The following is a 23,090-nucleotide window of genomic DNA, read 5'->3' on the forward strand; positions in this document are numbered from 1 at the left end:
TTCAGCTGGGTTGTGGAGCACCTGCTGTTTTCTAAGCACTGTTCTGGGAGCCGTGGGTCCAGCCATGAATAAAGCAGAGAAAGGCCTAGAGGCTGGAGCAGTCAGATGCTTTAGTCCATGGGATGCAGGCACACAGAGCTTGGGTGCTGGGAGCAAGCAGGCCTCAGGGAGAAGGACAATGGGGAGGGGACAGTTAGGCTCAGACTTTGGTCTTCACCCTGCAAGCAGCAGGAGAGCAGAGAAGGGACGCGGTCAAAGGGTGCACCGTGAGCTCCCTGGTGAAAACGCCGCACCTGTGTTCACCCTGAGACGGGAGGGACGAGCCTGAACCCCGGCTGAGCTGGTGCTTCACAGGCCAGAGCTTATGTAGTCCTCCCTATAACCGTAGGAAGTGGGCACTGTTTTTCCCATTTTAGAGATGTGGAAACTGAGGCTCAGAGAGTTACCAGATCTGTCCAGAGTTGTGCAGCGTGGGAGTCACAGCGCCAGGGTCCCATCCCACACCTGTCTGTCTTGGAGCCTGAGCTCTTTCCACTGCTCGCAGGTTGAGGGGCCTGAGCAGGGATGCGGAATGGCCCAGGTTCCACGCAAAGGAGGCTTCTGTCCTGAGAGGACTGGTGCCCGAGGACCAGAATGCTGCCCTGGTTTCCCAGGCCCCGTGCTTGGCTCGCACTGAGCCCCAGGGACCTGGGGCCGCAGATCCACAAACTTCCCAACAATAAGCATCCATTAGGAGCCGTCGGGGCTGATGCATCTTTCTGGGGAAAGCAACCCTCGTATTATGACAGCTCCTTGGCAGCCCTGCCGCATTTCAGAGAGAGTCAGAAATGCTTTTCTTCCTTAATCTTCTCTCCTGCTGCTCCTCATCCGATCGACATAGCCATCTGCAAGAAGATGCCTTGGCCCTCTTTTGCCAGAAACTTAATTTACGTGGAAAACAGCTGCTGGGTCAGGGAGCTGAGAGCCGATCTGGAGGCTGGACATGCCTTCCCCAGGCCTGGGTGCTGGCCTTCTGGCCTGGGAGGGTGGGAAAACCCTCAGGGCTGACTCTCAGCTGCTCTGTGTCATGGGACGAGTTTCTCACCTTCTCTGGGTCTGTTCTGTCCCAGGTAGAATGAGGATTTGCACAGGTCAACTTTCAGGGCTCTGGTAATCAAGCTTTGGAATTTCCTGGGGAGAAGAGGCTGGTCCCCTCCAGAGGCATTCCCCCTCGTTGCCCAATGTCCCTAAGGCCCCAGCCAGCCCCTCCCTGGCCCCATCTGGAGAGGGGAAGACCTTCTGAGGTGTCCAGCTCAAGTCTGTCTTCGGATACAGCCAAGGGTTCTTGGCCAAAGATTTCTTGGGTTACTGTGCTTGTCCCAGCCCCGGCTTGCTCTTAGCCAACGACTTCAAGTCCTTCTGTCCATCCAGTGTGCCCACTGTGGTGCAACCATGTGGCACTCGGCCGGCTGGAGCCAGCCAGCCCTTCAGACCACACATTCCCCACGTGAGTTCATACCCATCACGTCGTTACTCCTCACAGCAGCCTGGGCTGAGGCGGTGGGGGGAGACCCAGAGAGGGTAAGGGATTTGTTGAGTGTCACACATTGTCACACACACACGGAATAAGAAGAGGTGGAGTAAGATTTGAACCCAAGTCTTCTGTCTCTGGCCCTGCACTGTCTCCACTGCCCCTTGAGCCAGAAGGAGGAGAGACAGGGAGGAAGGTGGGGAGGAGGGAAAGATGCTGACTCCCAACGCATCAGTTCCCCTGCATGGCAGCCACAAGGATGTGCCTCACAGACCTCCAGCTACCCATGGGAGGTGCCTGCTGCTGCCCTCTGACGGCCATCTCAGCCTCTGTGCTTAGGCCGTGCCTCCCACAGGCTGCTCCCAGCCAGCACCTAGGCTGGGAAGGCCCTGCGGGGATACTGAGGCAGGCTCCTTCCTAGGAGACACAGGGCCCCCTGACTTCCAGCAGACTCTGGCTCCCTGAGGACTCCCAGTCTAGGAAGCTCCCCCCAGCCTCCCTCCCCTCATTCCTTCCCCCAGGGTCAGACTTGGGACCCACCTGATGGCCCCCTCCCTATGTTCTCCCCACGGCACTGGCCCTATTAAGATCCATGCAGGTTTGATCTCGTCTTAGCATCTGCTTCTCAGACCTGAACTAAGACAACCTTCACAATGTATACGATTAGCCCCAATTTACACATGAGGAAACTGAGGCACAGTGAGGTGGAGGAGCTTGCCCTGGGGCCACCATCCTTCCTGCCCTGTCCCCTAAAGAGAGGGTCCCCAGTGGGCAGGTGGTCTCTCACAAACACCCTCTCTCCCTCTGCTTGCTCTCCAGCCGCACACGGTCCCTGACACTGAGACCGATGTCCTGACCGAGTGTCTGGCCCTGCAGCAGCTCCCTGCGTCCACACAGCTGGCCGCCAGTGATGGGAAGGGCAGCCGCAGCCTGGGCCAGGAGCTGCTCCCAGGTACGCACGCGGGAGGCAGCTCTGTGGGCCACCAGGGGCCATGTGGCACGACCCACTGAGTGGCACTCGCTCCCTGGGCTTCATCACCTTGCAGCTTATGTAACTAGGCATACGTCACCTCCCTCTCTTGCGGGTCCCCATCACCCCCGGGATGAAGTCCGGGCTGCTCTCGGCCTGGCCTCTGATGCCTCGCAGGGCCTGGGCCCTCCTGGTGGCCTCCCGCCCCAACCTTGGTACATGATGCAGGTCCCTGAACACCTCTGCTCCCTCTTGCTTCTGAGCCACAGCACACAGCTGCTGGCCCCTCTCCACTCCCTTTCACCTAGGCAGCTCCTGCACGTCCTGCAGGGCCCACCTCGGTTCAGTCCTGGGCCTCAACTTGAAGTCCCGTGGACTCCCCACCAGGACCCCCCACTGGGACTCCTTGCCTAAGGAGAGAAAACTGAGGCCCTGAGAGGGTGGGCAGCTTGGCCATAATCACTTCCAGCTCACCCCTAAACTCTGTGGCGCGGATGGGGCCCCTCAACCCCCGGGACCCTGCAGGCCCATGCAGCTGGACATTCAGAGCCCCTGGTCCGGCTGAGGCGGACTGTCTGTCCCTCATGCAGCCATGGGCCACTGGGCAGGTCTGGGCCTGGCAGGAGTTGCTGGCTGCCCAGAGCAGGGCAGCGGGGCTGTGGACTCCAGCTGACAGTACTCATGCTCTCCCACGTCCCTGAAGAAACCACGGGATCAGAGCAGAAAGCTCTTCCTGCCCTCTGGGATTTCTCGAATTACTCCAACCATTTGTAACATTTTTTATTTTCTGACTTTTTATTCTTTCCCCTCAGCTCTGAAGTAGCAGCCGATTTAAACCTGTCAAAGTGCTTCCCAAACAGCCTGGGGAAGAGGTTTTCCCCTTTCCCAAGGGTCCCCTCACAGGGCTCTGTGCTCAGGTCCATGAGGGCGAGGACGCCCAGGAGGATGGGTCGGTGGAGGAGGGACCTCACCCTCCAGCCAGGGGCCCCTCTGCCGTGGGCTGCTTCTCCCAGGGTCAGAGTTGCTAGCACGGCAGGGGGAGTTGGGATCAGAGGGACGACCAGCCCAGGGATGAAGGTTTGCATCTCAAGTGCCAGCTCCCAGGGCTGGGAATGACCGCTTGGGGCTCTGTGTCGAGAAGGATGCTGAGGCTCCCTGACACAACAGGAAAGAGGGCTGCAACTGAGTAGCCGTGGCTGCCTGGGCAGAGGTCCTGCAGCCCCATCGTTCTTACCCTGGGAGGACTCAGGCCTAAGCAGGAGAACTTACCCAGGGTCATCGCGAGAAGTCAGTCTCAGATCCCGGCTGGAAGCCTGTTCTCCCAAATCCCAGCCCAGGGCTGATCCCAGGGAACGTGCAGGGCTGACCCCAGGGAGCGTGCAGGGCTGACCCCAGGGAGCGTGCAGGGCCACGACACCACCTCTGGGGCCCGTGCTTGGGCCAGTCACTTGAGAAACATCGTCTTGTGCAGTCCTCAGCCCCCCGTGGGGTGGCGTTGAGTCCATGCTATGGACGAGAAACATAGTCACTGAGGCGGCAGCACGGACTGGAGGGCACAGATGCCGCGCCTGCCAGGCCTGCCCTGTGACAGTGAGTGAGCCGTGTCTTCCCTGCTTTGAGCCTCAGTTTCCCCCCCCAGACCTGCTGTGAGAACCAATGCAGTTGTGGATGGGATGCTTTCTATGTGACCAGTGACTTTAATCATTGTTACTGTTGCTCATGGTCAATGAGAAGAGTAGCTGTCGACTCATCGGCCTCGTGGTAATGCAGCAGCCAGCGTGCATTGACACGCCGGGAGTCTCTCCAGGAGCTGCACGTAGACGTGTTAGCTACATAATCCGCACAACAGCCAGATAAAGTACAAGCGGTTAAGCTCTTTCTTTCCACATGAGGAAACTGAGGCCTTGAGAGGTTAAGTCGCTTTTTGCCCAAGATTTCACAGCCAGCGAACGTCAGAGGCTGGATTTGAACTGAGGCCATCTGGCTGCAGGCCATGCCCTTAACCAAAGAGTCGGCCACCTCTCTGCTTCTCAAATGACACCTGTGCCATACTGAGCACCGCTGTGTGCCGGGCCTGTGCCGGTTCCTGTCCTCCAGCTGCTTCCAGAACAGCAGGGAGGGAAGGGCCAGCCAAGCAAATCCAGGGGTCCTGGATCCCCCTGGGCTCGGCTCCCAGGTTCTTCTCCAGGACACACGGGAGATGCCTGAGGCACGGTGGGAACAGACGTTAGGGCCAGAGGTCCAGTGCGCTGACTGATGATTGATGACGCTGATTTACAGCTGAAGCGGTGCGTCCTGGGGAGAGGCCGGCAGGCCGCATGGGTCCCCACTCCTGCTGCCCCTCAGGATCCGGTGATTCCCTCATTCCCATCCGCTATTTGTTCACAAGTTCAACGTGCCTCGTTCACTTACCAAGTCGCCCACCATATATTTGTCCCCTGGGGGCTGTAGAGGCAGGGACCTGGACGAGGGCAGGGCAAAGGCAGGGGAGGGGGAGAGATTCAAGGAGTGTTAGGATAGAAGAGTCCAGAAGAGAGAGTGAGTGCGAGGGAGCTGGCGAGGGTGAGAGTGAGTTTCCATCATCACTATGGGAAGCTCCCGCAAGCTCGTCTCTCATTGCACGAAGGCCCAGGAGCTTCTCTGATAGGCAGGCCCCCTTTAGCAGCACCAGGGCACCGTGATGGGCAGTGAGGACAGGAGAAGCATGAGGTCAGCGTGGCTGAGGAAGAGGGAGCAGGATTTGCCGGGATTCTAGGCGTCCTAGCTGTCAGGCCCCCAAATTGGTTCAAGATGGCAGGTGGGGAGGTGCTAGGAAGAGTGGTGAGAGGAGCAAGCCGTGAGCAGAATCCCCTCGAGGTGCCTTCCTGAGCAAGTGGGGGATGTGTGAGAGAGGCAGCGGATGGGTGGACGGGTGGTGCTGCCTGTGGGAACACAGGTGTCCGAGACAGGGGAGGGTAAGGACTGGGGCGGAGAGCTCATCCAGAGCCCTGGGGTGTCACAGCCATCCACAGTGAGACCCCAGGCAGAGGCCCCCCTGCCGGCCCTCCAGGCCACAGCCAGAGCTGGGGCTCCAGCTCTTTCCTGGACCTGGCCTTCAGTGGACTTCTTTTTGGCGTCACTTGAGAGAAAGGCCTGATTAGCTTCCCACTGTGTGACTTTTGACAAATCATTGACGTTCTTAAGACTTAGTTTCTTCATCTTAAAATGAGATCATATTATCTCCTCTGTTGACAGTTGTTGAGACAGTTAAACTAGATACTGTAGAAAAAGAGCTTGACGCAAGTATATGCTAAATTAACAGTAACTGTTGTTGATAGTATGCATTTATTGTAAGAGTAGAATTTCACTTGATGTAACCCATCCCAAGGATGTCTGCTGCTCTAACCCCAGACCAGGTGTTGCAAACTGTTTGGTCTCATAGGAATAGTGTTTGCTTTTTAACAGTTTCAATGTAAGGCCTTTACGGGGCACATTCTCTCTGCTTTGCCACAGTCCCCACTGCTCCCTATTGATAACCCCTGTGGTTTCACTTATTTTGCTCCCTGCCATGCCACCTATGTCATTGAGCTTGCCATCCCTGCCACAGCCCTGCCCAATTCCTTATAACAGCTCCCTGAATTGCATTTCTGGGCTAGAGGGGCCAGCCCGAGATGGGCTAGTCTTGGAACCCCAACTACTGGAGAAAGTAAAAGTTCCTCCCTTATGCCATCCCTGAAAAGTGCACGGTGTGTTCGCAGGTGGTCCTCATGAAGTGATACAGACCACTGGGTCTGGATGCATGATGACCAGAGTGACATTCAAGATGTAACAGCTGAGCTCTGACCAGTGCAGTTCTGGGCACGGCCCCAAGGTCCACAGAGTCCTCCCAGGGCATCAACTTGGTGAATTGGTTTCTGGGAAAATGATGTCAATTCCTATTAAAATTCAAATAAACATGGCCAGACTAAAGAGGGGGTGGCAAAATTGGCCCTCTTTTTACAGAAGGAATAGTGAATGTCAAAAACTCACAACCCTCGCTGGGTCCCTCTCAGGCTCCAGCCCCAGAGTAGGGGTTCATTCTCCCCTCTAATTGGGGTTCCTTGGTGAAGGCATTTGGGAAGCAATGGCCTTAGTAACTGCTCTCAGACCCTCAGCTGGGTCCCTGGAACAACATCTGACTCTGACCTAGTGTCCCTCATTGGATCCATCAGCCCACCTGTCTTCTTAACAAGGGCGTCACAGGTGGTGTCACCCTACAAGTATCTTCTGGAGGTTTACAATCTGAGACTAGAGCACGGCTGACTCTTCTCCTCAGCCAATCCTTGTGCAGTGTGCAGCCTGTACACATCTGTGGCATCCCTTCTCAGTGGTCTCGCAGGCCAGCCTGCCATCCAGCTAGCACAGTCATCCTTTCTTTGGAACCCCTCACAGTGGACATCCAGGCTCTGCTTGCACATCTCTGGGGATGGGTAGTTAATTTTCTCCAAAGGGAGCCTGGCGCCCTCCAGCAGCTGCCTTCTAGAAGATGCGGCCACACCCTGAGCTGGTGGCTTCTCTCCATTCTTGTCTGCTTCTGGGGCTACACATAGCGAGCCCCTTCTCTCCTAGAACAGCCCCAGAGATTTGAGGCAGCCTGCTCCATACAACCCTCTTGCCCCAGTACGCACAGGCACACACACGGGCCCGACCACCCCATGCCTCTGACTGTCCCTTGTCAGTCCACTTCTGCTGTCAGGGTGGGGCGTGGCCAGAGCAGAGTGGGACCAATGTCTCCCTTGTTCGGGCCCCTAACCTTCTGTTACTCTGAGTTCGCTGGCTCCCTGTCTGGTCTCTCCCTCTCCGTAAGCAGGCTCACTGCTCCGGGCCACCCGCAGCCATCTCTAGGGAGTCGCAAGGCCCAGTGGCATCTGCTTGCTTCCCTGCAGGTGTGTATCCCGGCTCCGTCACCTCCCATAACGGGCTCACCTCAGGCCTCCTGCCCCCGACGCATGACGTCCCTGCCAGGCACCACCCACTGGACACCACCACCAGTTCGCACCACCATCTGTCCCCGCTGCCCACGGCCGAGAGCACCAGGGATGGGTACGTACAGCGAGCCGTTCTCCTCTGGGGGCAGCAAGGAGGCGCCCGCATGGCAGGCAGGTGAGGGCAGGCATCCTGCACACTAAATGGCCATTACCAATAATGAAAATAGTCAGCATTTATGCAGCACTTACTGTGTACGGCACCCTGTGCTCAACACTCTCTCTGAGGATTTCGTTGGTGCCTCAGAGTAACCCCACCAGGGAGATGGATGTATTGGCACCCGGGCCTCTTGACGCCCCACCTTGTGCACCCTCTCCTCTCTTGGGGGGCAGCCTTGGGAAGAGGCTGTGCCCCTACCTGACCCCTGCATTCTGGGCTGCCTCACCCCAGCTTCTCCGTGGCTCATACCATGTTTGCTGAGCAGGCTGCCCACTGCCCACTCCAGGGGTGCTGGCCTGGGCCTCACCCCAGCTTCTCTGTGGCTCACACCGTGTTTGCTGAGCAGGCTGCCCATTGCCCACTCCAGGGGTGCTGGCCTGGGCCTCACCCCCTCTCTGGCCACTGCAGCTGTGACCATTGCCTGGTGCTAGGCTGTCCAGGAGCCGGACTGCAGGATGGCCGCAAGGAGGGTGGCCCTTCCTGCACTCAGTGTGGTTCTCATTGTGGCCACTTAATTGGCTGCATGGTGAATGTGCTGATTGCTGGCCCCAGTGCTGCCAAAATCTGCTGTCCCCATAAATGGGCAGAGGGCGGCCTCACAGCCCCACCGCCTGCCCTCCTGCCACTGTCGTTTGCCACCAGCAGTGACTTGCTCAAACTTGTCCCCCAAGGCCTGGCCCCTGCACCTTCCTTCTCCCCAACTCCTCCTCCCCAAGGCTGCAGCCTGGGCCTGGGCCTGTCTGCGCCTGGGACCAGCCTGGCTTCATCACCAAATTCGTTGTCCAGGCTCCTAACTGGGCGCCTTCTCCCAGTCGCTCCTTCATTCATTTGATGTCCAGTTGTGGAGCCCCTGGTGTGGGCAGGCCCTGGGCCCAGTGCTGGGGCCACTGATGACAGAGAGACCTGCCGGGAGGGACCACACTGGGCAAGTACCCTGAGGGGAGGAAGGAAGGGGAGCTGTGGAAGCCCCAAGGAGAGCCCAGTGTGGTGGAGGAGCATGTCAGGGAGGCTTCCTAGAGGAGGTGATGCTAAGCCGGGCCTCCAGGGTTAAGTAGGAGTTGGCTGAGGGTGAGGTGAGGAAGAAGGAGCAGCAGGAGTGAAGGCAGGCATGGCGAGAGCTTGATGTGTCCTGGGAAATGTGAACCGTCTTGTAGGGTGACAAGTTCAGGAGACAGGTCGCTGGGGCCAGACCACAAGGCCTATAGCAGGACTCTATCCAGAGGGTGTTGAGCAGTGATGTGCTCAGGTGTGGGGATGAGAAATGTGCCCAGCCTGTAGCACAGGGCTGGCGTGCCGGGCGCAGCACCGAACATGGGTGCGGGACGGCAGCCTGAGCCAGGGCCCGTGAGGGACGGAGGACCACCCAGTAGTCACGTCAGATAAGCAGGACTTAGGGAGCTCCGGCTGGGTGTGGGGAGGGGGCGTCAGGGATGAGCCACCAGGAGCCGAGGAAGACCGTGGGGAGAATGGGAAGGAGCCACAAAGAGGCAGCCTCACCTTTGGGTGCAAAGAGGACCCAGAAAATGAGCCCTTCCCCAGCCTCAGTTTCCTCCTCTGTAAAATGGGCATTAAAACACCCTTCCAGCAAGGCGGTGAGGACCGCCTACACCTGACATGCATGTGTTACCTAGTAGAGGTCCCACGGACACCAACACCCTGCCCCTCACCCTCAACCCCCTCTCAGCCACCTGCTCACCCACCAGCCCACCCAAAAACATCTCCAACCGAAGGAAAACAAACCACAGAGGGCCTTCCTGCTCGGGCCTGTGCCCTCTGCTCCTCCGGGTGCATCACCGGCCTGCCGCCTGCATGAGTGCCCGTCGAGAATTCCTGCAGCGAGTGGCAGAGTGATGACAAGACCGACGGGGCCCCCAGCCGCTGGCCCACCCGCGCCTGCCGCAGCCGGCCAACCACCAAGGCCAACCACCAGGCTGCTGGGGCTGTGGGGGACAAAGGCCCTCATGCCTGACCCCAGGCAAGGCCCAGCGTGAATGGGCTGCTTTTTTCAGCCCCAGAGAAGATGGGGAAAGGCCTTCAGCCTCCCTTCCTGCCAAAGTCAACAGGGAGGCCACTAGCGGCTCCCCAGTGGTTTGCTGGGACGTTTAAATAGCTTGACAGAATTATCTGATTCACTCAAAAATATGCTAAGAGGGCCTGACTTCATGACCAAATTTATTTACCCTGGCTCAGAGAGGACGCTGAATAGGGTGGGTTTTTTTCCCTCGGCCCGTGCAAGGTATGAAGCCCTGGTCTGCCAGGCCAGTGAGGTTTTATATTAATTTTTATAGGTTCCAATTGAAGCAAAAATATTTGACTTGGGAATCATTTGCATGACTCAGAAGAGGAGCTCCAGCTGATCCTGTCTCCTTGTAAAGGGCTCAGGTGCCGCAGCCGGGCTCGCCTGCCTGTCTGTGTGAGAGCTCGTTCTGTTTAATTTCACTGGCTGTGAAGGTGGCAAACAGGGATTGATGGCAGGTTTGAGACAGGAAAAACAAACTTGGAAATGCATGTTTTCCCCTTCAGATCTGGTTCTCCTTACTTCTACAATCTTGCTAATCTCTGGGTTTTGTAGCCGAGCGGTTCAGAAACGCATTTGTTAGGGCTGATCAGCTGTCCGCTGTGTGCCAGGCCCAGTGCTGAGCGCCGAGTGACTGGCAGGCCCGACACTGGCCCTCCCGCAGGAGCCCCCGGGGAGGGGCCGACAGGAAGTCAGGGAAGAGCCGTGATGTGGGTGCCCGGGAGGGGTGTTCATGAGGCAGGTGGCGCCATGCCGTGGCCCGAAGGGGAGGACCCACCGTCCTAGCCACGCCTCGGCCCAGCCTCAGCCAGGAGAACTGGTTAGGACGACACAGCTTGTGCACAGCCCTCCACAGTGTGTAGAGCACAGTGGTAGACTGTCCCACTTGAGGGCCCTGTGAGACAGGCCCACAAATGTTAATGATGATGATAATGATAATTAATTTGTGGAGCCTTGATGACGACTCAGTTCATTACCTTAAAGGGGCTGACACTGTACCTACAGTGTGTGAGTTTCGGGTCTGGGGGCCCGGTGCAGAGGCCCCCCCCAACCCCGCTGCTGACAGAAGGGGCATCCCAGACATGTGAGTGACGACAGCACAGTGGAGGGGTAGTGACAGCGCAGGGGGACTCGGCAGAGCTGGGCATGGAGCCCACTGGCCCCTCCCCGAATCCCCTGTCCCCGTCTCGGGATGGTCCTGCTTCCTTCAGAGAGCCGTGGATGTGTCTTCTTAGCACCGCGTGGCCGCCTGCAGCTGTGACGCCGAATTCACAGTGTTTTACTGTGGACAGTCCAACAAATCCGCAGACGCAAAGACAACAGAGAGTCTGGCTCTCCACGTCGCCCTCTTCCTGCAGCGCAGACGTGCCGTGCAGGCCGTGAGCCTCCAGCCCCGTCCCCCGAGCCCCACGCCCAGCTGATCCCCGTGTCACTTTGGTTGCTGTGACCCCAGAGGCTTCGAAAGGCGGCATGAGGAGGGAAGGGCGTCTAGAGTGACATGCGGGCCAGTTGGGTGGCCCCTGGGCTTCCAGGTTCAGGCTGAGTGCACAGCTCTCGGCAGCTGCAAGCCTGTTTCAGAATGTGAGCTTCCACAGAGCACAGGCTTCAGCCTGCATCCCCTCAGTCTCTGTATGAATGGAAGTGGTGAGTCCTCCATCACAGGAGGTATGCAAGTGGAGGAGAAATGGCCAGGAGTGGAGGCAGAAGGTCCCTAAAAGTACACCATGCAGGGGAATAAAGACCAACTTGGACGTCAGACCTACTTTGCTAATTTTCCTTCCCTTCCTCTTGATAATAATGATGATTCACAGAAGGGCTAAGAATGTATCTGACATCATCCTGGGTGCTTTGTCTACACTGCTTTATTTAATTTTATCCTCACTATAACCCATAAAGTCAGTGCTGTGTGGCCAGGAGTAACTTGGACAACTTCTCTGAACCTTGGTTTTTCCATCTGCAAAAAGCACACAGGAACCTCTCTCACAGACCTGGGGCGTGGCAGAGGCTCGATGAATGGTGACTGGTAGTGACTGCTGCGGATATCCTTCTTGCTGGGGAACTGCCACGGCTTTCAGTGCGGGCTGTCCCTGGGCTCGTCCTCCAGGTGGCCGGAGGGGCAGGCACAGAGTTAGAGCATCGGGCTCCAGCAGGGTGGCTGGCATCCAGCCCTGGGTGAGGAGAGCTGCAGCTGCCAGGTGGAGGACACAGCAACCCCACAAGGAAGCCGAGGCTCAGAGACATGAAGCGACTTACCGAAAGTCACATGGCAGGCGAGAGCAGGAGGGGTTTGCAACACAGCTTTGTTGAGTCTGAAGGTCGTGCTGGTACCAGCGTTCCTTGCTGACCATCAGTCCAAAATGCAAGATAGAAGATTTTCTTTACTGATTCCTTTGGCCTCTAAAGCTTACAGGATTTTAAAGTTTAATTCCAGTTCGAACATAATCAGAAATAAAAGCTTCCCCTTCTACCTGCATTTTGGTAAGTTAGAGCAACTCAGCTAGTGAGCTCCCCGTTGCTGGAGGGGACCAAGCGGCGCAGCCAGCCCTCTGGCCCCCACACACCCCAGAGCCCTTTCTGCTGACGGCCATCTCTTCTCTCCAGGTTGGGACCCAGCCTCCTCTCGCCCATGGTCAGCCCAGTGAAGGGGCTTGGGCCACCACCGCTGCCACCGTCCTCTCAGAGCCATTCTCCAGGGGGCCAGCCCTTCCCCACACTCCCCAGCAAGCCGCCCTACCCGCCCTTCCAGAGCCCTCCGCCCCCGCCTCTGCCCAGCCCACAGGGTAAGCGCTGGTGGGGGCCCCTCCTCCACACCCACAGATTCCATGCCGGGGGCCGAGAGAAAAGGGACCCTGACCCGGGGAGGCAACGCTGAGGGCCGCACTAGGAGGAGCCGGGAGTCAGGTGCCCCGGCTGCCCCCCATGCACCACCGAGTCGGGGCGCTTCCTGGAGGGAGTTCATTCTGTGGGTGAGGAAGAGCCTGTCCCCTCGACAAGGCACCCGGGTCAAGGGCTCTCCCAGCAGTGGGAGCAGCATGGGAACGGCACGGGCAGTGGCAGGGTGGGGTGGGCTGCTCCGAGGAGCAGCGGGTGATTGGGTATTGGGGGGGGTGGACAACCATCCCTTCCGCACACTCTGGTCGGTGACAGTGGCTCGAGTCAGGTGAGCCACATGGGGCCACGTGGCCGACCCCCTCCGGGGCAGCTGAAAGGGGGCTTAGGCCCCTGCACCTTCTCCCCCTCCTCTCTTCCATGCCTACCGTGTCTGGACAGGACAGGGTGGGGGACTGAGCGGGGCAGCAGGGAGGGTCCCCTCCCAGCCCCAGGTATTTTTCCTTTGTTGATGTGTCCCCTGCCGCCCCCTTCTGCAGGGTACCAGGGCAGTTTCCACTCCATCCAGAGTTGCTTCCCCTATGGTGACTGCTACCGGACAGCGGAGCCCACAGCCACTGGGGACGGACTGACCGGGGAGGCCCACAGTTTCAACCCCCTGCGGCCCAATGGCTACCACAGCCTCAGTGCGCCTTTACCTGCCACAGGTGAGCCCCACCTGCCTGCCTCCCTTCCCTGAGTGCCTAACAGAGCCCAGCCCTGTGCATGCGCCCTGTTCCGCAGCCATGGGACAGCCCTGTGAGGGTGTCATCCCCACTTTACAGAAGAGAAATAAAGGCTCCGAGACATCTCAGGCCCCCACAGAACTGGGATCTGCGCCCTGCCTGACACCAGAGTCAGTGTCCTCCCCCGGCTTGTGCGCCTAGACTCTGGCAGGTTTCTGAAGACACAGGGAAGACGAGACTGGGAGCTAGCAGGCCAGCTGATGTTTCCCTTTAAATACTTCCTGAGCACCTACTGTGTGCCAGGCACAGGTGTAGACCTGGGGATGCAGCGGGGCTGAAACCAATACTGATCTCCATTTAACAGATGAGAAAACTGAGGCCCAGAGGGCCACACTCCTAGGAAGGCACCGAGCCTGGAGGTGTGCTTGTTCCTTGTCCCCGTGCTGGGCCCTGGGCCGTCCCCAAGTAGTGGCCCTGGCTGGGGTGGAGAAGCCGGTCAGAGGGGCGGGCTGGGCGCGGCCCAGCGTGCAGTCAGGCCTCAACCAGCAGGGCCGGTCCTGGGGGAGCAGGGCCTCAGCTGAGTGGGCTGGACCCTCCCAGATGCCCCAAGCCAAGCCCCACCCCAGACCAGCCTCAGGCCCAGGTCCAGCTGGAAGCTACCAGGTCTGGACAGCTGGGGCCCCAGACAAAGGGGAGCCTGAGACCCCGTCCCAGAGGCCCTGGGGGTGTGCAGCTGGGGGTAGAAGGATAAGGACACAGGGACGAGCACGAGGCCACAGACGAGCACCCACGCCTGTGGGTCTGCATGTTCCTGTTCACACACGTGCTCCCATGTCTGTCTACGTCTTCTTTGCTCACCTGCTGGCGAGCATGTCTGTGTGTGTACATGCATATAGGGCCAGTGTGACAGGCTCCGGGCAGTGCGAGGACTCACAGGGCACGCACTCACGTCTGCACACGTGTGCTTACGTCATGCTTGTGCTGATGTTCATACCCCATCTGTGCACACGTGTTACCATCCTGTGACCCCCCCATCTGTGTGCACACACATGTGTGTGCCTAGGTGTGCATAGCACATTTGGGCTGTTTCAGGTGAGTATGCGTATGTGCAGGTGTGTTCCTGTGTGTTCAAGTATAGTGTAAGTACATCTGTGGGTGGACACATGTGACATACATGCACCATAGGCAGGTGCGTACCCGGTCACAGGGTGTGCAGGGACGTGTGGGCGTGTTCTGTGTTTGCACACACATGGACTGCTGTGTGGTTAGGCACCCACAGCTGTCCTCAGCACTGCTGGCTCACCACCCCGTCCCCCACTGGCCCCCGTCCAGCCTGAGGAGGGATTTCTTGGTTTAGCAGCAAGACCTGAAATAAATGACTCTGAGGGGCAGCTTCCGTGTCCCCACACTGAGGCAGGGAGTTCTCTTGGCCTCCTTTCTCCCAGGCTATCTGGGTGGAAGCCCAGCATGCAGTGTCCACTTCTGGCCCCACTCGACTGCCCCACCTCCTCTGCCAAGCTGAGAATAGACACGCGGGATTGAATCCAAACTGGCAAGGTGGGGCCGTGGGGCCTCTGGAAGAGTTCGGCCTGATCCCACTGCACGGATGGGAAGACTGAGGACTGCCTGTCTTAGGCCACACAAATTCATGACAGCAGCCCAGGGCAGGGACGGGATAAGACGACCTCTCCAGGCCCCTCCCGGGTTGAGGGCCTCTGAGCTGTGACCCCCCACCAGAGACGGCATATCAGTGGAAGAACCAGAGGGACTGGGGTTCAAGTCCCAACTCCCCCACTTACTAGCAATGTGACCTGGGCAAGTGTCTTGCTCTCTCTGAGCCCGTCTTCTCAGCTGTAAAATGGGGTACTGAGTCCCACCTCACAGGCTGGCTGCGAAGCTCAAGTGAGATAAGATTAAATGAGCACTTGCTGAGTGCCCAGTGGGTGCTGGTCCCTCCTTGGGTTTCTGTGTCTGGTGGGGCCGAGGAACCTGAAGGGGTGGGGTGGGCCAGGGTCCTTCTGCCAGGAGTGGACCAGCCACTGAGGACAAGAGCTGTGATAACCCCCTACCCTCCCTGCCCTCCCCACATTCTGCCCCACAGTCCAGAACTGGGTGAGGGGCCACCCCAAGCCAGCCCATGCCTGTCTCCCCAGCTGCCCTGGGCCCCTTGGGAGTGTGAGGCCTAGGGCACCTCCCCCTGAGCCTCCTCCCCACTAGCCGCGCTCTGTCTGGAAGAGCAGAGGGCTCAGAGCAGGCCCTGCTGAGGGGACACTGTGAAGAGGGACCCTGGGCAGGAGGGTGGAGTCTGGGAGCTGGGAGAAGATGACGCGGCATAACCCCTGAGTCCTCCAACCTGGACCCTGTCCCCCGCACACCCACAGGCTATGAGGCCCTGGCCGAGGCCCCATGCCCCACACCACTGCCAGCCCAGCCACCTGAAGACGTGGTGTCCAGTGGTCCCGAGGACTGCAGCTTCTTCCCCAACGGGGCCTTTGACCACTGCCTGAGTCACATCCCCTCCATCTACACGGACACCTGAAGGAGGCCCTGCCCACCCTCCCCCGCAGACGCCACCTTGCCCCCCCACCGTGCGTGCCCACCCTCCGTGTACCCAACCTGGGCAGCCCGGCCACAGGTCCTCGTGGACACAGGTAAGGGGCTGCAGGGCCGCCCAGTGCTGGCCGGGAGCCACCGTCCGAGCCCGAGCTGGTCGCTCAGCAGTGCCATCAGGATCCATGCCCGTGGCCTGCCCATGACTGTGTCTTCCTTTTCTCTCCCCAGTGGTTGTGAATCACAGACCTCGTGTATATAAAGTGTACAGAACTTGTTTTCCTTTCCCCTGCCAGTTTTATATTTTTGGTTTTACAAGAAAAACATTAAAAACTGGAAATGAGACTTGGGCCTGGCTCTGCTTTGTGATTCCACCTGGAGGCCCCCACCAGGAGAAGGCAGAGCGTGTGCAATAGAGAGCGGGGTGCGGGCGAAGGCCGCGTGGAACCCAACCCGGCCCTGGGTTCCCCCGTAGGGAAGGGGACCTGTGTCACGTGGCCCCCTACTACGTACTGTGGGCCTTCCAGATGCCAGCGTGAGTCCCAGGGCCTCACCACAGGGCAGGCGAGCAGACCAAGGCTGGAACTGAAATGGGAACCCAGACCTGTGTAGCCCAGGCCTTTGGTCTCTGCGCTGACCCCTCAGCTGGTGGGAGATGGCACTGGCTCCAGGCGAACAGGGCAGGCGGTCCAGGGACAGAGCCACACAGCCTCTAAGAAGGCGAGGGGCAGAGGCAGGGCCCGCAGGCAGCCGGGGTGCAGACAGCATCTCTTGTACACAGGGCCCCCCACCCACAGTGGCCCCGGAGGGAGCAGAGGCCGGTTCTGAGGGCCCCAAGGCTCCTGTGGGGTTGCCGGCCTCCCCTGCCTGTCTCTCCCCAGCTCTAGCACCTGGACAGTGTCCCGTGCCTCACCATGTCACCCTGAAGGGTCAGCTGGTAAAAAAAAACCCTCAAGGAAAATTCCTGCCTCCTCACTGCTAAAGTGAAATGAAGCGAGCGAGGCCACGTTTACTGTGCGCCTACTGTGTGCAAGGCCCTCCGTGCCGCTCTGGAAACAGCCCTGTGGAGGGTCTTTCCAGCCCCTCCGGTGAGGAGGAGCAGCCCGGATTCAAGCCCAGGTCAAAGGGCTGCGTCCCCAGGAAAAGCGAGGGGGGAAGCCCTAGTCAACCGCTCTCTCTATAGAGAGGGAAACTGAGGCTCAGAGAGGCCACCCAGCCAAGCGAGGACAGAACTGGGACTGGAGTCCAGGCTGTGTCATGGTCCCCCACTAGCCTGGGAGCTCTGTCACACCCACATGGAGCGCTGCTCCGTGCTGGGCCTGCAGGCTTCAGGAGCTCCTGTCCCGGCCGGGGCTCGCTCCGCCTCCGGGGCCCCCTGTAGGGATTGCATCTGGGGCTCCCTGCCTCCTGGCTTCTGGCTGGCGGGCTGAGCCAATGAGGAGCTCAGCAAGAGGGAGGCGGGGGTCCCTGGGACTGGCTGTGTCCTGCACTGAAGGTCACATGGCCCACCCTCCAGGTAGCGGCAGTGGCCCCCTGTGCTCCCCGTCAGGCGTGGGCTGGGGGCTGGTATTGTCCCCACACTTAGGAAAGTCAAGGCGCTGTCCCACCCCGTGTTTGCCTGACACCCTGCCCTCCCCGGGTCTCAGGCTTTCCTTAAACCCCCTCAGCCGCCCCATCTGGGAGGGCCATTTGTTTCCTGCCAGAGCTGCCTGACAGCTGCCTCAGTTTACAGATGCAGAGACTGAGGGACGCAAGTTAAGGAACTTGCCCACCGGCATGGCCGCCAGCGTAGAGCTGGGAGTCTAACCTGCCCGGGCTCCAGAGCGCCTGCTCTCCCCGCTGCACCCCCTGCCCCTGGAAGACGCAGGGCGACCTGGCACCCACCTCCTCCCCCAGCCCTGGCCTCCCAGAGTAGGCCAGTCCAAGCCCCGGCCGGGAGGGACTGACCCCATGTCACTCAGCACGTCACTGCCTGGGACAGACCCAGGGCTCCTGACTCCCACCCAAGCCCCCTTTGCCCCAGTCCCATCCCCTACCGGTTTTATGGAACTAATTAAATGGTCGCAGCAAAATCTCTTTAATGGGGATGCTCAGGAATCAATACTGCATGTCCCTGTAAGCACTTAATCCACTCCAGATAAGCAGAATTAAGCTGTACAATGCGGACGTATTTCTATTAATAATGAAAAGGGCTGAGCCGCGAGCAGAACACACAGGGAGCCGGCAGTTGGATCCCATTTAATTTCAGAGAGACCAAGAGAGGGAGAGAAGGAGACAAAAGCAAAGAGAAACAAAGGGACAGAGAAAGAGAACAGACAGGCTAGTGAACTGGAGACCAGGCAGGCACCCAGAGCCGGGCACATAGCAGGGCTCAGTAAGTTGCAGCTTCACCAGGAGCTGCCTATAAACATGATTGCTCCCCTGCCCTGCTGGGGTCCCCTCTGAGCCTCTGCTCCTCCTCTTGGCACCTTTAGGGGACCCTTCCACTCTAATGCCCTGATGCCCGCAGGGTCTCCCTCCTAGTCTAAGGTGGGCACGGAGGCAGGCGGGCGGGGCCGCTGAGAGACTGGACCTGAGGTCCCTTCTGAGCCAGCACTTTCTTTGTCCCTTGTTGAGAGAGCTGCAGCCCCTCCTGAGCCCCAACTGTGTACCCAGGACTCTCCAGCAGGAGTACACCCGATCCCACTGGGCATGGTGATTACTGCCCACCCTCACACACGGAGGGCCACAGTCGGGGGCGAGGGGGTGTGTAATGCTCACCTGGAGAGCCCCTGGGGGATGGGCCGACCCTGGGGCCCTGTGCCATCCATAGGACAGTGGAACTGAGTCTGCCCAGGAGCCCCCAAGGGAGACCCTGGGTGCAAGGACAGTGCCCAGGCCTGCCAGGTAACCAAGCTGCCCTTCCAGCCCAGCCACTCCAGACCACCTGCAGCCCTAGCCTTTGTCCAGTCCAGGGTGAGACAGGTGCAGATCCCCCTGCCACCTTGACTCTGTCTCCATCAGAGGCCCTCTGCCTTCCGTCCCCCTGGCCCCCCTCCCTCATCTCTCCTTGTCCCCCTCCCCCATCTCTCCTTGTCCCCCTTCCCCATCTCTCCTTGTCCCCCTTCCCCATCTCTCCTTGTCCCCCCTCCCCCATCTCTCCTTGTCCCCCCTCCCCATCTCTCCTTGTCCCCCCTCCCCATCTCTCCTTGTCCCCACCTCCCCCATCTCTCCTTGTCCCCCTTCCCCATCTCTCCTTGTCCCCCCTCCCCATCTCTCCTTGTCCCCCCTCCCCCATCTCTCCTTGTCCCCACCTCCCCCATCTCTCCTTGCCCCCCTTCCCCATCTCTCCTTGTCCCCCCTTCCCCATCTCTTCTTGTCCCCCTTCCCCATCTCTCCTTGTCCCCCTCTCCTCCATCTCTCCCTGGCCCCCCTCCCCCATCTCTCCTTGTCCCCACCTCCCCCATTTCTCCTTGTCCCCCTTCCCCATCTCTCCTTGTCCCCCCTCCCCCATCTCTCCTTGTCCCCCCTCCCCCATCTCTCCTTGTCCCCACCTCCCCCATCTCTCCTTGTCCCCACCTCCCCCATCTCTCCTTGTCCCCCTCTCCTCCATCTCTCCCTGGCCCCCCCTTCCCCATCTCTCCTTGTCCCCTCTCCCCCATCTCTCCCTGGCCCCCCTCCCCCATCTCTCCTTGTCCACCTCTCCTCTCTCTCTTCCTGTCCCCCTCTGTCTCCCCCTCGTTCCCCGCAGTTCTCCCTGGCTCTCCATCCTCAGTTTCCCTCTCTGTCTCAGGGTTTCTCTGTCGGTGCCCATTTGTCTCTCCCTCTCCCCTCCCAGTTCCCTGCTTCCTCCTCTCTCCCGGCTCCCCGGTCATTCCCTTGGTCTCTTTTCCTCCCTTCTGTCTTTCCCTTGCCCTCTTTACACACAGGTCCCCTTCGCTCCCTGCTTGCTCACTCCCTCCTCATCCTGGGCCCAAGGCAGCTGGTGCCTCACCCAGGGCAGCCAGCACTGGTCAGGGGCAGGGGCTGGAAACGATGTCGCAGAAGATGCCTCTGGGGCAGCGGATTGTTTTTGGTTTTTTCCCCAGTAATATTTTATCCACATTTACATATGTTTGGAGTGGGGATGGTGGAAGGGTCTGGTGTCGCCGCAGATCACCCTTCTGGCAGAAGTTGAATCTTCCAGCCCCTTGCGTCTACATTTGTTTCCTTCTGAGGGAAAACCCAGCCCCACCAACTGTTGCTTCAAATGTCTCTCGCGCGGGTCTCCAGCCACGACATCCACGCAGACGCCTCACAGTGGAAGTGATGGTGAGGCCTCCTTTTCTGGCAACTTCAAAGCTTCTGGGTTCATCTGCCTGCGATTCCCCCGTGCTGTTCAGGTTCTGCCGGCTCCTGGGCCCGTCCATCCCCGTGCAGCTGGCAGGACGGCCCTGAGCCACAGACCTGCGGACAGCCCCCTGGGGTCATTTTGCCGAGTCTGAGGCGGTCCGGGAGGGGCGGGCTCGGCGGGGGAGGGAGTGCCCCATGGGGACAGCGGCGGCCAGCCATGTCCTTCGGTGGATGTCTGCGGCTGTTGGCAGGTCCCTCTGCTGTGCCCTATTTCTGCCCCGGGGGCCGGAGCCTGTGATGCTGACCCCCTCAACCTGAGCTCCAAATGCCGGGGTCTCTGTGGTGAATGGGCATTGGGACCTCCCCTCTGCCTTAGGGCCGGGCAGGGTCCCTGGATGTTGGGCACATACCACGTCTGCCCTCTAGGGACTCCCCCGTCTCCTGAGTCTCTGTTCCTGCTGGCCCATGCAGCCCCCCGGACCCAGACCATCAGGGCTCAGGGGGCCCACTGAGGCCACCAGCTCACTCTCTCTCACTTCGCAGACAGGCACCCTAGGCCCAGAGGGACTCCGTTTTTGTGATCCCTTCCAGCCTCATCCGCGCCCCCTAATCCAGCCTAACGGAGGTGGAGAAGAGGGCGCCACACAACGGGGTAGTAGGGGTGACACACCAGAGTTGGATCTCAGGACTCCCCCTCTGGCCCGCTGCCGTGGATGGACCAACTGGGAAAGTTCCCACCAGAACGTTCGCCCCGTGCAGGCAGGTCCCCATGTGTCCCGCTCACCGCGGACCTCCCAGCTCCTGGAACAGCGCCGGGCACACAGCAGGCGCTCAGTACCTGCTCATTAGATACACCAATGGAGCAGGAGAGAGGGGAGCAGAGAAGCAGGAGCTGTCTGCACAGAACTGCGTGCATAGCAGGGCCACAGCAGAGACATGTCAATTTGGCTGCCCATCCAACTCCTCGTTTTCAAAATAAGGAGACAGGCCCACAGGGGCATGGACGTGTCCAAAGTTACAGAGCAGGCCAGTGACAGGCAGCAGAGACGAGGCCTCCTGGGCCCGGCCTGGCTCTGTCCCCACATCCTGCCAGTCCACCAGAAAAACTGTATCCCGTGCTTTACAGCCCCTATAGAACTCATGTGGCAGCGTCATGACACTCTGCGAGGCAGCGCCACCACCCATCTCACAGAGGGAAGAACTGAGGCTGGAGAGATCGCTGCCCGGGGCCCCAGGACTCGGGGCAGAGCCGGAATCCAGCGCAGGCCTGTCGCACCCGCGCCACCCTGCAGATCTGCATGAACCACAAGACGCAAGGGGCTGGAAGATTCAACTTCTGCCAGAAGGATGACCTGCGGCGACACCAGTCCCAGGGCGGCCTGAGCAGTCTGGCACACGCCTCACCCCGCTGTCCAGAGGGGACCGTGACACTTTTACAAGGCTGGGTTTATACACTCGCCTGGGCCTGGGCCCTGCCGGGGGTTATGGGTTTCTAAGTGATCGTGTCTCTGGGGAAAATGCAAATGGAATATGACCCAGGAAGGGATGCTTCCACAAGGCCGGGTTTATGTACTCGCCTGGGCCTGGGCCCCGCTGGGGGTTTATGGATTTCTAAGTGATGATGTCTCTGGGGGAAACGCAAATGGAACATGACCCGGGAATGAGCCGCCAGCCCTTGCCAGCCGGCGGCTACAGGACAAATGCGCTTCGATTTATTCCCAGGGTCCTGGCCTATGGGGTGACAAGACCCAGCAGAAGGGCCGTTGAGAGGCCAGTGAGGAAACGGGCCTCCAGCAGCCCGTGCTTGGGCTTTGCCACCAAGGGGACGGGTCCTGTCTGTGCAGGAGGGGGTGCTGCCTGAGCTGAGCTCTCTCGGGGCCAGGGGCCACGGGGCTGGGTGGTGGACTCGGGGCTGGTGGTGATTTTTAGGGCAGAGCAAAGAGCTGGAGCAGCCAGGCTTCCACATAATTTGGAGGGGGTGGGAGCGCAGAGGAGGTGGAAGTGGTCTTTGCCTCGAGTTCAGAATGCTGGACCTAAGGGATGGGCCCATATCTTATTCTCTAAGGTCGTTATACTATTATATGTACTTTTGTGTATGTTTGAAATTTTCCAGAAAAAGACTGACCCCCATTCCAGTGTGGCCAGGCAGGGACTTCCTCGCTTATGGCAGCCTGCGTGGGTACAGGAGGCAATCCAGGCTGGGGCCTCGCCAGGCAGGGTCTGGGGCCTGAGTTCACCTTCACTGTATGTCTGTCTTGTCACAGCAGGGACCATGTTGGTGGCCCTGTGTCCCCAGAGCTCAGCACAGGGCCTGGCACACAGTTGGGGGTTAATAAATGCTTCTTTGTTTGAGTTAATTTGCCAGTAACAAGTAAGTGTGTGCAGAACAAGGATCAGGACAGGGAGAATTCCGTTCACCTCACACCTGAGGGCGTTGCAGGTGCTGGAGGCATGCCTGGGAACATAGGAGACTCAGGGGCACCTTGGCCTCAACCTCACAGCTCTGCAGGGTGCCCTGGAGAGAGGGAGCTGACTGTGCTGGGAGAGCCCCAAGCAGACTGGGACCCCAGGGAGTGGACCTGGGGGCACATCTCAGATTTCTAAAAGGCAAAGCCCTCTAAAGCAGAATGGACTACTTTGGGATGAAGTGAGCTCCCCATCCCTTGGGTTATGCAAGCAAGAGTGAGCAGGAAGTTATGAAGCAGTCCTGTTGTTGGGTCAAGGGCTGGACTGCACAACCTCCAGAGGCCTCTCAGGCCCAGCTGGGGCTGTGACAGCAGCTGTCTCCCAGCCACCCCAGCAGCATTGTTCCTGAGGGTAGACATACGCAGAGCACGTTCAGGTGATTAATTGCACATTTGTAGGGTAACCAGGTGGCTGAGGCTTGTGTTACTGCCTAAATATTTTCTGAGGTTCTGGACTGGCAGCCCTCGCACCCAGGCAGCCCAGGACAGCAGGAGGGGACGGCCAGGATGGGGGCCCTGCTCCCCCGCTTCACATTCCCCCCAAGAAGCC

The 23,090-nt window shown here is 59.3% G+C and overlaps 1 protein-coding gene across 5 annotated transcripts in view; it reads left to right on the forward strand.

The window, feature by feature from the left end:
- Positions 1-16,109, forward strand: part of GLIS1 (GLIS family zinc finger 1) — a 213,256-nt gene extending 197,147 nt beyond the window's left edge. For all 5 annotated transcript variants that reach the window (XM_023629735.2, XM_070259934.1, XM_070259937.1 and 2 more), the window contains 5 exons: positions 2,330-2,462; positions 7,385-7,541; positions 12,262-12,440; positions 13,029-13,196; positions 15,596-16,109. In XM_023629735.2, coding sequence (XP_023485503.1) covers positions 2,330-2,462; positions 7,385-7,541; positions 12,262-12,440; positions 13,029-13,196; positions 15,596-15,753 — 795 coding nt within the window. In that variant the 3' untranslated portion in view covers positions 15,754-16,109. The remainder of the gene's footprint in view (positions 1-2,329; positions 2,463-7,384; positions 7,542-12,261; positions 12,441-13,028; positions 13,197-15,595) is intronic.
- The last annotated feature ends 6,981 nt before the right edge of the window (positions 16,110-23,090 follow it).

Source organism: Equus caballus, chromosome 2 (assembly GCF_041296265.1).
Source record: "Equus caballus isolate H_3958 breed thoroughbred chromosome 2, TB-T2T, whole genome shotgun sequence".
Taxonomy (NCBI): domain Eukaryota; kingdom Metazoa; phylum Chordata; class Mammalia; order Perissodactyla; family Equidae; genus Equus; species Equus caballus.